Raw genomic sequence first — 13,944 nt, 5'->3', positions numbered from 1 at the left:
CTGTGACGAGTGGGGTCCCACAGGGGTCAGTCCTAGGACCAGTGCTATTCTTGGTATATGTGATGGAAGGGATACTCAGAAGTGTCCCTGTTTGCAGATGATGTGAAGTTAATGAGGAAAATTAAATCAAATGTGGACCAGACAGGTTTACAAAAAGACCTGGACAGGCTGGATGCATGGTCCAGCAACTGGCTCCTAGAAATTAACCCCGCCAAATGCAAAGTCATGAAGATCGGAGAAGGGCAAAGAAGACTGCAGATAGAGTATAGGCTAGGAGGCCAAAGACTGCAAACCTCACTCAAGGAGAAAGATCTAGGAGTGAGTATAATACCTAGTATGTTGCCAGAAGCACACGTTAACCAGATAACTGCTGCGGCATATGAGTGCCTGGCAAACCTGAGAATAGCATTCCGGTACCTCAGTAAGGAATCATTCAAGACTTTATATACTGTGTACGTTGGGCCCATACTGGAGTACGCAGCACCAGTTTGGAACCCACACCTGGTCAAACATGTTAAGAAGTTAGAGAAAGTGCAAAGGTTTGCAACAAGGCTTGTTCCAGAGCTAAGAGGAATGTCCTTTGAAGAAAGGTTAAGGGAAATTGGTCTGACGACACTGGAGGACAGGAGGGTCAGGGGAGACATGATAACGACATACAAAATACTGCATGGAATAGACAAGGTGGACAGAGACAGGATGTTCCAGAGATGGGATGCAGAAACCACTGGTCACAATTGGAAGCTAAAGACTCGGATGAGTCAAAGGGATGTTAGGAAGTATTTCTTCAGCCACAGAGTTGCTAGGAAATGGAATAGTCTGGCAAGCGATATAGTGGAGGCAGGAACCATGCATGGTTTTAAGATGAGGTATGATAAAGCTCATGGAGCAGGGAGAGAGAGAACCTAGTAGCACTCAGTGAAGAGGCAGGGCCAGAAGCTGAGTCTCGACCCCTGCAACCACAATTAGGCGAGTACAAGTAGGTGAGTACACATACATACATACACACCTAAAACTCAACTCTCTACAGCAGTAATTTTTTTTTTCAGGCATACAAGTAGAGGTCAGTCACGCAGAAAGTTTCGAATCCCTCCTAAATCGCAACAAGGTCCTCGTGTTCTCCGCCCAACTTTTGGCAGACCCAGAGCTACTTCACCTCCCACAACCACCACCATGACACCTGCACCCCAGATAATTGAGACCACGAGCATGGAACCAACCACAGCAGTAATAAGTAAATTCACAACCCTGGAAATATCCCCAGAACCAGAAATTCCTGATACCATGGTTATGGAACCAGAACCAGAACTTGAAATCATCGAGGCAACAGTGCCTGAAATCCCTGAGGTTGTGGCACTGGAACCAGCACCAGCACCTCAAATCCCTGAGGTCATAACCTTGGAATCAGCACCACAAGTTATTGAAGCCATAACCATGGAACCAGCAACATCAGCACCATTGAAAGTCAATGAGATCACAACCCTAGAACCACCACCAGCACCACAAGTCATTGAAATCATAACCATGGAATCACCACGAGCACCACAACTATCAGCACGACAGCCACAAGCAGCACAACTACCAGCACCACAACTACCAGCACCCCAACAACCAGCACCCCAACTACCAGTACCACAACCACCAGCACCACAACCACCAGCACCACAGGTCATTGAGGTCATAACCATGGAACCAACATTAGCACCACAACCACCAGCACCACAGGTCATTGAGGTCATAACCATGGAACCAGCATTTGCACCACAACCACTACCACCACAAGTCATTGAGGTAAAAGCTATAGACCCAACCCCAGTTCCACACGCCAGTGAAGTCATGACGATGGAACCTGCACCAGCACCACAGGTCATTGAGGCTATAACCGTGGAACCAGAATCAGAAGTTAGTGAAGCCATGACCACAGAACCTGCAACAGCACCACCTACAACCCCAGAACCCGAGGTTACAACCACAACTCCAGTACCAGTACGTCGTCCTAAGCCAATCCGCATTCTTCCTCCTATTGACTTATCACGAAGAATCTCCAGGTAAGAGGCTCCTACTCTCAAGATTTTCTGTAATTATCATTCACCATTGCAATATCATTAAAGCTTTATTAAAAAGGACTTGCAATATCTACATAACATCTGTGCTGATATTCAGTTTGTTTAATGCCAGTCATTACCAAATACTTTGTTCTCAATATTGCTTTCTAATCTCTCAGCTTCAACTTCAACATAAATCAACAAAAGACCACATCCTCTATTTGATTTGTTCATTCATTTGAATCTTTCACCAAATCAGGTATCAAATTTTACAGTCCCTCTTTATTTTTTTTGCTAGAGTTTCTGTTATTACTCTGATACTTCATTCAACTGGGAATTTTCCTTGAGAAGGCTAACAGAGGAAAAATTTTCATGTTATTGTAATGAAAGCACCTCCTAACTAGTCCTCTTAAGTAGGTTGGTTTAGCTTCTTTCCTCATTTGGCAGGTTACTGGTCATCTTCCCCACAGTCTAGAACCTACTCTCACTAAGCAACCTATCCTTATTTTACTATGTAAATTTTCATATAAGATACCCAGTGAAATTTCTGACTTTTTCCTATACATTTCCAAATACAGTGGAACCTCTACTTGTGAGTTTAATCCGTTCCATGACCTTGCTCACAAGTGGATTTGCTCGTTTGCAGAATCAATTTTCCTAATTGAAATTAATTGAAATGCAATTAATTCGTTCCCGGCTCTCAGGAGGCTGACAGGATACTTCAATATTTCACTAATATCATCTATACATCTTATTTATCTATCACAGTTCATCTAATATGACATAATAAACAATATTAATAACATAGAAACACGATATATACACTAGAATGAATGAAATATTATGTATGCGAGTAGTGTTAGTGGAGGCAGAGGTACAATGGCCATTGTTGTTGTTGTGTATTATAGGGCCACCATGGTGGCCATTCCTTCTCCTGACATACCTTCCCATGCTTTTATTATAACAGAAAATGGAGTGTGCCAGGCAAACTCCTTTAGACTACTACGTACATAGTTTCATAAGAAAAACAATAATAATAATAAAATAATAAAAAATAATAATAATAAAAAATAATAATAATGAAATAATAATAATATTAATAATAATAATACGTAAAGAAATTATGTAGTACAGTGGACCCCCGCATACCGTCGGCATCACATAACGTTCAATCCGCATACCGCTCGCTTTTATCGCAAAAATTTTGCCTCGCATACCGCTCAAAAACCCACTCACCGCTCTTCGTCTGAGACGCGTCCAATGTGCACCCTTAGCCAGCCTCACATGTGCCGCCGGTGGCATTGTTTACCAGCCAGCCTCCGCGGCAACATCCAAGCATACAATCGGAACATTTCGTATTATTACAGTGTTTTTGGTGATTTTATCTGCAAAATAAGTGACCATGGGCCCCAAGAAAGCTTCTAGTGCCAACCCTACAGCAATAAGGGTGAGAATTACTATAGAGATGAAGAAAAAGATCATTGATAAGTATGAAAGTGGAGTGCGTGTCTCCGAGCTGGCCAGGTTGTATAATAAACCCCAATCAACCATCGCTACTATTGGTGGTACAGCTGCTGCTGCTGCTGTACCACTGTCAGCTGCTGCTGCTGTTGCTGCACTGTCAGCTGCTGCTGCTGCTGTACCACCATCAGCTGCTGCTGTAGTACCGTCTGCTGCTGCTGTAGCATCATCTGCTGCTGCTGTAGCACTGTCAGCTGCTGCTGCTGCTGTACCACCGTCAGCTGCTGCTGTAGTACCGTCTGCTGCTGCTGTAGCATCGTCTGCTGCTGCTGTAGCACTGTCAGCTGCTGCTGCTGCTGTAGCACTGTCAGCTGCTGCTGCTGCTGTAGCACTGTCAGCTGCTGCTGCTGTAGCACCGTTGTTGGTGTGGCTTATTGAGAATACCAAGAAACAATTAACCCCAGAGGATTTTCCACCCAGGATAACCCAAAAAAGTCAGTGTCATCGAAGACTAACTTATTTCCATTGGGGTCCTTAATCTTGTCTCCCAGGATGCAACCCACACCAGTCGACTAACACCCAGGTGAACAGGGAAAAATGCCTGGAACTAGTGCTCATATTGGTGAATTTAAAGCCAGCAAAGGTTGGTTTGAGAGATTTAAGAATCGTAGTGGCATACACAGTGTGATAAGGCCTGTTCTGGAAGAAAATGCCAAACAGGACCTACAGTACTCAGGAGGAAAAGGCACTCCCAGGACACAGTGTCTCATCAGTCATTGCTGCATCTTCAATAAAGGTAAGTGTCATTTATTCTTCATTTAGTAGAGTAGTACATGCACAATATATATTGTGCATGTACTACTCTACTATTGTGCATGTATCCTTCTCTTTGTGTGTAGGAAAATGTATATTTCATGTGGTAAAAATTTTTTTTCATACTTTTGAGTGTCTTGCACAGATTAATTTGATTTCCATTATTTCTTATGGGGAAAATTCATTCGCATACCAATCATTTCGCATAACAATGAGCCCTCTTGCACGGATTAAAGTCGCTATGCGGGGGTCCACTGTAATACAGCATTTACCATGGAGATGGAGAAGAGATGCTGGGCACATTGGTGTATGCTGTCATTTAATAGATCCAATGCACTAGGCATACTAGTGGCCTTTGTAATAAGTATTTTATGCACGACCATTTGAAATTTTCTCTGGGTGATACACTCTTAATCCTGTGTACACTTAATTTCTACACTTTTAATGATACACTTTGTCACTTAACTGCTACAATTTTTATTTTAATGATACATACTTCACTATTCACTGATTTTTGTTTTTTTCTCCACGCTTGTCACACTTTCATCTGCAGAATGTTTCAAGAAAAAACTGTCCAAGGAGGTTTGTTTCTTCCTCCCTTTCAGAATGTTTTGGAAATGACTCATGCAAGCACCATTAAATAGGTCCAGTGCACAACCACTTGAAACTTTCTCTGGGTGTTTCCTTTCAATAAAGCCTGATAATCTCTCCCAGATTCCCAACATTTCCTTTATCTCACTTGTAGAGGTATACTCCATATCTTCCTCCTCCACGGTACGAATGTCCTGCCAAACCTCCTGATGCTGCTGCTTATGTAGCTCATCTAACTCCTCCGTCATCAGCTCCTCGGAGTGCTCCTTGATGAGATCGTTCACATCTTCTTCATTCACCTCCAGTTCCATGACCTTTCCAAGGGACACAATCTCCTCCACCACTGGCTCTTCGAGTTTGAATCCTTCGAAGTCCCTTTTGGACACAAACTCAGGCCACAGCTTCTTCCAAGCAGAGGTCAAGGTCCTCCTTGTAACACCCTGCCAGGCCATATTTATAATTCTGAGGCATATCACGATGTTATAGTGGTCCTTCCAGAGTTCTTGAAGGGTCAAATTTGTGTTCTCTGTCACATCAAAGCAGTGGCAGAACAGGTGCTTGGTGAAGAGTTTCTTGAAATTGGAAATCACCTGCTGGTCCATAGGCTACAGGATAGGGGTGGTGTTGGGTGGAAGGTAGAGAACCTTTATAAACTTGAAGTCTTCGATTATGTCATCTGCGATACTCGGTGGGTGAGCAGGTGCATTGTCCAGGATGAGAGGGGCTTGAAGGGGTAGGTTATTTTCCTGGAGATATTTCTTAACTGTAGGACCAAAGACCAGGTTTACCCACTCCACAAAGAACTGCCTGGTGACCCATGCCTTCGGGTTTGCCCTCCACATAACGTCCAGCTTTTCTTTTAGAATCTTATGTGACTTAAAGGCTCGGGGGTTTTCTGAATGATATACCAGCAGCGGCTTGATCTTGCAGTCGCCACTCGCATTTGCACACAGTGCAAGGGTTAACCTGTCCTTCATGGGTTTGTGGCCTGGCATCTTCCTCTCTTCTGCAGTTAGGTAAGTCCTCCTTGGCATCATCTCCCAGAAGAGCCCTGTCTCATCACAGTTGAAGACTTGTTGAGGGGTGTATTCTTCAGCTGCTATCACTTCTGCAAAAGTTTTGATAAAACTCTCAGCTGCCTTCACATCAGAACTTGCTCCCTCACCATGCCTGATGACAGAGTGAATGTTGGTCCTCCTTTTAAACTTTTCGAACCATCCCCGACTGGCTTTAAACGACGTTTGTGATACCTCGTCCGCTGAAGTGCCTGGGGACTTATGCAGCAAATCAGCGTAAATGCCTCGTGTCTTCTCACAGATGATACCCTCAGTCACGGTATCTCCGGCGAGCTCCTTCTCCCTCAACCACATCAACAGCAGAGTCTCCATCTTTTCATTGACAGAGGTCCGGTGTTTAGACATTATTTTAATGCCCTTTGCTGGCACTATAGACTTTATAGACTCCTTCTGCTTTAGTATTGTACATATTGTAGAAGTGGTACGCTGGTACTGTCTGGCTAAGTCCTTAACCCTGGCACCTTGTCCAATGTTTATCAATGATTTCCTGCTTTAAATCCATGGTAATCATCCTCTTTTTCTTTTCGGCACTCTGTTGTGGACTTGCTTTCTTAGGACCCATGGTTAGAAACAAGAAATTTTGTGAAATAGCTGCACGAAACATAAGAAAAACAGGAGTATTCCTTCACCCGCGTGGTAAGCTCCGTAAGCACATGTGGACTGCTGCTCTTTGTTTTGATATGCACCGCCATCTTGTAGTGGCATTCTCAAACTAAATTATACATAGTACGTACATACACATTATTATAATTATTATTATATTTGTATTACATATTATATTATTATTATTATTATAATTATTATTATTTTTAGTCAATACATACGTATTCTTATCATAGAAGATTTACTGTTATGTAGACCACTGCATTATTGTAATAATTGTATAAATAATGTCAACCCATTATTAGACTGGCCAGCTGGACATTGGACAATCAAAATCATATCTATTTCCGTAGTATATCTTCCATTCTATCAAATGAGACCAAAAAAATGAGAATACAGTGGACCCTCGACTAACGCTATTAATCCGTTCCTGAGAGCTCATCGTTAGTCAAAATTATCGTTAGTCAAGTTAATTTTCCCCATAAGAAATAATGGAAATCAAATTAATCTGTGTAGGACACCCCAAAGTATGAAAAAAAAATTGTTTTTACCACATGAGATATTAATTTTAATACACACAAACTGAAGAAGACATGCACAGTTACATGACACTTACCTTTATTGAAGATCTGGTGATGATTGTTGGGATGGGAGGAGGGGAGAGTGTTGATGGTCTTAGTGTTTAGAAGGGGAATCCCCTTCCATTAGGACTTGAGGTGGCAAGTCCTTTTCCGGGGTTACTTCCCTTCCCTTTAAATCTCTCAAACCAACCTTTGCTGGCCTTAAATTCACTCACATCACCACTAGTTGCAGGCATTTTTCTAATTAAATCGTCATGCAACTTCCTAGCCTTTTCACATATGATCGCTTGAGAGATGCTATCTCCTGCTATTTGTTTTTCATTTATCCACACCAATAACAGTCTCTCAACATCTTCGAGTACTTGCGATCTCAGTTTCGAAAACATAGTTGCACCTTTGGCAAGAACAGCTTCTTTGATTGCCATTTTCTTGGCCACAATAGTAGCGATGGTTGATTGGGGTTTTGTGTACAACCTGGCCAGCTCGGAGACACGCACTCCATTTTCATACTTAGCAATGATCTTTCTTCATATCCATAGTAATTCTCACCCTTTTTGCAGTAGGGTTGGCACTAGAAGATTTCTTGGGGCCCATGGTGACTTATTTTGCAGGTGCAATCACTAAAAAGGCTGTGATAACATGAAATGTTCCTATTGTATGCTTGGAAGCGACCGCGGTGGCTGGCTGGCTTGTAAACACTGGCCAGAAGTGGACGTGTCTGACGGAACAAATAGTGTTGGTCGAGTTTTTTAGCGCTAGTCGAGGCAAAAATTTTGTGTTAAAATGTATCGCTAGTCGGATTTATCGTTAATCGATGCCATCGTTGGTCGAGGGTCCACTGTATAACCATAAAAACCATACGAAAATATACTGCTAAGGGGCGGCTAATGGCTGGAAGTGAACTCCGTTATTTATGGTCTGATTTCTTTCATTTTTGGTGTATGTTAAGAATCATCTTTCCATCATACATTGCCCAAGTTTCAATAAGATAGTCCAACATATACTCTAGAATGAATAAAATATGTTTTATTATTATTATTATTACGTATTATTATTATTACAATATAAATAATTTGTAATTTTTATTCACACAAAAAATATAAGATTGACTGTTATGTCTTATTGTAATAATTGTATAAATAATATCAATGGAAATAAGTCACTTTGTCTTTTTTGGGTTATCCTAGGTTCTCTGCACATATTTATTTATTTATTTATTTATTTAGTAATTTAAGCATACAAACAGGATATACAATTTATAAGGTTCAGTTATTCAGTATTTATTTGGTTTTGAGTGAGTAAGTGATCTTTGAGAAGAGACTTGAATTTATAAACAGGTAGTGTTTCTTTTATATTTACAGGTAATGAATTCCAGATTTTAGGGCCTTTTATGTGCATTGAGTTTTTGCATAGCGTGAGATGGACAAGAGGAACATCAAAGAGTGATCTGTGCCTTGTGTTATGGTCATGTGTTCTGTTGAGGTTGGCAAGGAGATGTTTGAGGGGAGGGTTAATATCAGAGTTAAGTGTTCTATGTATGTAATAGGTGCAATAGTAAGTATGGATGTTTTGTATGGTGAGTAGGTTGAGTGTTTTGAATATTGGTGGAGTGTGTTGTCTGTAGTGAGAATTTGTTATCATTCTAACTGCAGCCTTTTGTTGGGTAATTAGTGGTCTGAGATGGTTAATTGTTGTTGAGCCCCATGCACAAATTCCATAGGTGAGATAGGGGTAAATAAGAGAGTGATAAAGGGCCAGGAGGGCTGACTGTGGAACATAGTACCGTATCTTCGATAGTATGCCTACAGTCTTGGAAATTTTCTTAGAAATTTGTTGTATATGTGTATGAAATTTGAGTCTATTATTAAGGTGGATTCCTAAGAATTTTCCCTCTGTTAGCTTTGTGATAGGTGATCCGTTTATTGTTATGTTAAGAGGTACATCTGTAGCTCTGTTACCAAACTGGATGAAGTAGGTTTTGTCAATGTTTAGTGTAAGTTTGTTAGTCCTCATCCAGGTAGATATTTTCTGTAATTCGGTGTTTACAGTATTGGCTAGCGTGACTGGGCTCGGGTGAGAGAAGACGTAAGTAGTGTCATCTGCAAAAAGTGTGGGTTTGAGTAATTGTTTGTGAAGCATTTGGTAGGTCATTTATGTATAGGAGAAAGAGAAGAGGTTGGCGCCAAGGACACTTCCCTGTGGGACACCAACTGTAATTGGTTGTGCGGAAGAGCTTGCCCCATTTGCGTACACATATTGGCTTCTGTTGCTGAGGTAAGACTTGAGGTAGTTGAGGGAGTGCCCTCTAATACCATAGTGTGACAATTTTACATGGAGTAAGTCATGGTCAACTGTATCAAAAGCTTTACCTAAGTCAATGAAGATCCCCAGTGGGACTTCTTTTTTCTCTATTGCAGTGTATATATGTTCTAGCATGTGTATAATAGCATCATTAGTATTTTTATTAGGCCTGAATCCAAATTGGCAGGGGTTGAGAATGTTTTGGGAGATGAGGTAGGAGTAGATTCGTTTATGAATTAATTTTTCGAAGATTTTTGAGAGAGGGTGTAAATTGGATATTGGCCTATAGTTATTCAACTCTGTTTGATCTCCTCCTTTATGGATCGGGGTGACCCTTGCTATTTTGAGAACTGTAGGGAAGGTGGAGGATTCAATGGATTTGTTAAAGAGTGTTGCAATGATTGGTGATAGTACTTGTGACGCTTTTTTGTATATAAAGGGTGGTAAGGTATTTAAATCTCCTGCCTTGTTTTTCAGTGCGTTGATAATAAGAGAGACTTCGTATGGGTTAGTCGGAGCTAGGAACAGTGTGTTCGGGTAGTTGCCAGTGAGGTAGTCATTTGGTGGGGTATCTGAGCTTGGGATTTTATTGGCAAGGTTTTGAGTCTGTTTGCTGTTTCTGTTGGTGGGAGTTGGGGTTCATCTGATTTTGCTAATTTTATTTCGCTATGTCGTGATATCTTTTTTGTTCCCAGAATTTCTGATAGGGTCTTCCAGGTCTTTTTTATATCACCTCGTAAGTTGGATAATCTGTTCTCATAATACAATTTTTTTGCCCTTCTTATCAGGCTGGTTAGGATTGATGAGTAACGTTTTGTTTGGTCTCTGGTTATGTGACCCATTCTGTACTGTTTTTCATATCGGTGTTTCTTAGCTGTCATCTGTTTAGTTTTTTTAGGGCAGTGCTTGTTATAAAGGTATTGGGTCTTTTTTAGAAAATTATTAAAACATTCATCAATATCTGTATAGATTTCTAGCTCAGTGTGCCAGTCAATGTTTGTTACTGCTGTTGTGAAGTTATTAATGGCTGCCTCATTGTGAAGTCTGAAGGTGACTTTAGTAGTGTCTTGGGGTATGGCTTATTTATCTATCAAAATTAATCTAATGTGACATAATAAACAATATAAATAACATAGAAACCTGATATATACTCTAGAATGAATAAAATATGTAATTATGTGACAAGTGAAGGTGGCCATTCCTGCTCCAGCATTGTTGTGGTATTCACTGCCATCTAGTGACGGCCATTTGAAGCTCATTTGTTATTATAGTATTATGTATAATTACTATTATAGTATTATTATATGTATTATTATGATATATATTATTATTATTATTATTATAATGGGGAAATGCTAAACCCATAGGATTATACAGTGCATGTGAGGGGGAGGGGACAGAAGGTATCCAGGCTTAATATAGGGAACTGGAGCACAGATACAATTCCCTAGATCAAGAGCTCTTAACCAGTGTCAAGGAACCTCCCTGGAGGGGGAAGCTCACATCTTGAATTTTTGCTTGTATCCAGAAACAAAAAACTGAACGAGCAACTGCTCATATCCTGAAAAGCTTGTATGGTGGGGCACTTGTAAGCTGAGGTTCCACTGTATATTGGTTTCCTAACTGCCCATCCCCTCTTTTGACATGCCTATATATGTCTTTCTTTTGACCAATGTGATGTTTTAATCTATTGTTCATCAATTTAGGATAATTTTTGTTAAATCTAATTTCCTTATTTGGAAAATAAGTTGTCTGGGTAGCTAGAACTATGCACTGAAAAATGTCATATAGGCATCCAACACCACTTACTTGACCCATAGTCAGGTCATCCCAATTTAGCCCACCAGTGTAATTTCTCAGTCCCATGAAATTGGCAAAGCGGAAGTCTGGGCCAGAGACTTGATTGCAGTTATCTGGGTAATTCCATGATATATTGAAACTAAGTGATTTGTGATCACTTTCCCCAAGCTCATCATTAACCTCAAGATTATTAATTGGTGATTCTTTGTTGGCAAGAACCAAGTCAAGCAGGTTGTTTCCTCTAGTTGGTTCTGTTACAAACTTGTTTTAAAAAGCAATCCTGAACAGTATCCAGAAAGTCACTAGACTCAAGATTTCCTGTCACAGTGTTCCAATCAATTTGTCTAAAGTTAAAATCTCCCATTAACACAACATTTTCATATCTAGATGCCTTATGAATTTCATCCCATAGCAGCTTACTGCACTCCCTATCAAGGTTTGGGGCCTATAAATCACACCCAAAATTAATTTTTCATGACCCTTGAGAAACTGTAGCCAAACAGATTCAGTGTCTAATGTTTCTAATCTTATATCTTGTCTAACACAAAAATTTAAATTATCTCTGACAAACATTGCCACTCCACCACCCTTCCTGTTGACCATATGAGTGTGGAATAGTTTATAACCCTGTATGTTGCATTCAGAAGGCATTTCTCTATCTTTCAAGTTGAACCAGGTCTCTATTATAGCAATAATATCAATATTGCCTGCACTTGCAAGTAATCTTAGCTCATCTATCTTATTTCTTAGACTCCTACTTTTAGTATAGTAAACCTTATGGGAGCTCGTCACTCCCTGCCCTTGCTGTCTCCTTTTGCTTGTTGATCAATTGCCTTGCCTTTACTAGCAACTTTATATTGAATATTGTCATTTAAACATATCTCTGAGGTATCCTGGTAATATCTGCTGTTTTCAACCCTAGTACTACAGCTTGTTTCCCACACACACCCATACCTCTATAATCTATCAGTTTAAAGTCCTAGACAAGTCAGCAACAGTCCCTTCAATTGAGTTAGCTAATGCAACCACTCCAGCCCCAGAGAGATGTACCCCATTGCTTGCATACATATCACATTTGCCACAGAATTTGTCCCAGTTATCAATGAATGGGATTGCAAGTTCGTTGCAGTACCTGTCTAGCCAGCAATTTATACCAATTGCCCTAGACATCTATTAACTGCCCACTCCCCTTCTAGGCAAAATGCTACATATGATTGGGACCCCTCCCTTAGACCTGACTACATTTATGGCTGACTTGTACTTATCCAGCAGCTCCCGTCTTTTGCCCTTCCCGATATCATTTCCACCAGCACTAAGACAGATAATGGGTTTGTTTCCATTACCTGACATAATATTATCCAACCTGTTGACTATGTCACCAACACCAGCTCCTGGGAAGCACACCATCTGTCTTATCTTTCTGTCTTTGTTACAAAAAGCATGGTCCCTATATCTTACCTGGGAGTCTCCCACAACCAGAATGTTCTTACCTTGAATAGCAGGGGAGTCAGCGGTACCTTTAGCCTCACTAACCACTGAAATACACTCGTCCCGGAGAACAGAGAATCAATTTCCTACCTTCAAATCTTCTCTATTAACCTCCCTTATTTTGATGCTTCTTCCTGAAGTGTGAACCACTGGCCATTGAAAGTGACAACTCTCCACCCCACTGCTGGTAAACTTTTCCTCCTTATAAGTTCCAACCATTTCACACTAATTCCCAAATCTGTTTAGACAAAAGTTTCAGCCTTCTGTTCTCCTCCTGAAAAAGTAGAACCTCCTTCAACACCTTAACCTGAGATTCTAAAAGACTACAACAAGCCATGGTCACAGTAACACCCCAGATAATCCCCAGATCTACACGATTATCACTCTTGGTACAAGAGTAGGATGCACTAAGATAATTTACCTTTGTATGATAAGGGCTTGAACACTGAAATGGCTTGTGTCAGCACATTAGATTGAGTTAGTGAAGGTAAGTGGTTTTTATGATGATGTGCTGTTGGAGTGTGAGCAAGGTATCATTTACAATTCAGGGAAACTGGTTAGCCAGACTTGAGTCCTGGAGTATACCTGGAGGGGGCTTTAGGGGTCAATTCTCCATAGCCTGGTCCATAACCAGGCCTCATGGTGGATCAGGGACTGATCAACCAGGCTGTTACTGCTGGCCACACAAACTGATGTATGAGCTACAGCCTGGCTGGTCAGGTACTGACTTTAGGTGCCTGTTCAGCCAGGGTTCTATTGGTAATCTCCCTGATGTATGCTGGGAGGCAGTTGAACAGTCTTGGGCCCTTGACACTTTTTGTGTTCTCTTAGCATATTCATGGCACTCCTGCTTTTCGTTGGGGGATGTTGCATCTTCTGCCAAGTTTTTGCTTTCGTAGGGAGTGATTTTCGTGTGCAAATTTGGGACTAGTCCCTCTAGGATTTTCCAAGTGTATATTATCATGTATCTCGCCTGCATTCCAGGGAGTACAAATAAGGGAGACTTCAGCCATTTCTAGTAATTTAGATGCTTTATTGTACTTACATGTTTCGTGAAAGTTCTCTCTGTATGTTCTCCAGGTCTGCAATTTCACCTGCCTTGAAAGGGGGCTGTTAGTGTACAGCAATATTCCAGCCTAGAGAAAACAAGTAATTCGAAGTGAACCATCATGGGCTTGGCATCCCTAG

General features: G+C 40.9%; 1 protein-coding gene across 1 annotated transcript in view; it reads left to right on the top strand.

The window, feature by feature from the left end:
- Positions 1–13,944, top strand: part of LOC128685686 (uncharacterized) — a 184,282-nt gene that overhangs the window by 155,742 nt on the left and 14,596 nt on the right. The window contains exon 3 of the mRNA XM_053772230.2: positions 1,047–2,045. Within this exon, the coding sequence (XP_053628205.2) occupies positions 1,047–2,045 (999 nt within the window). The remainder of the gene's footprint in view (positions 1–1,046; positions 2,046–13,944) is intronic.

This window comes from Cherax quadricarinatus, chromosome 23, assembly GCF_038502225.1.
Source record: "Cherax quadricarinatus isolate ZL_2023a chromosome 23, ASM3850222v1, whole genome shotgun sequence".
Lineage (NCBI taxonomy): Eukaryota > Metazoa > Arthropoda > Malacostraca > Decapoda > Parastacidae > Cherax > Cherax quadricarinatus.
This window is presented reverse-complemented; position numbering and strand designations above follow the sequence as displayed.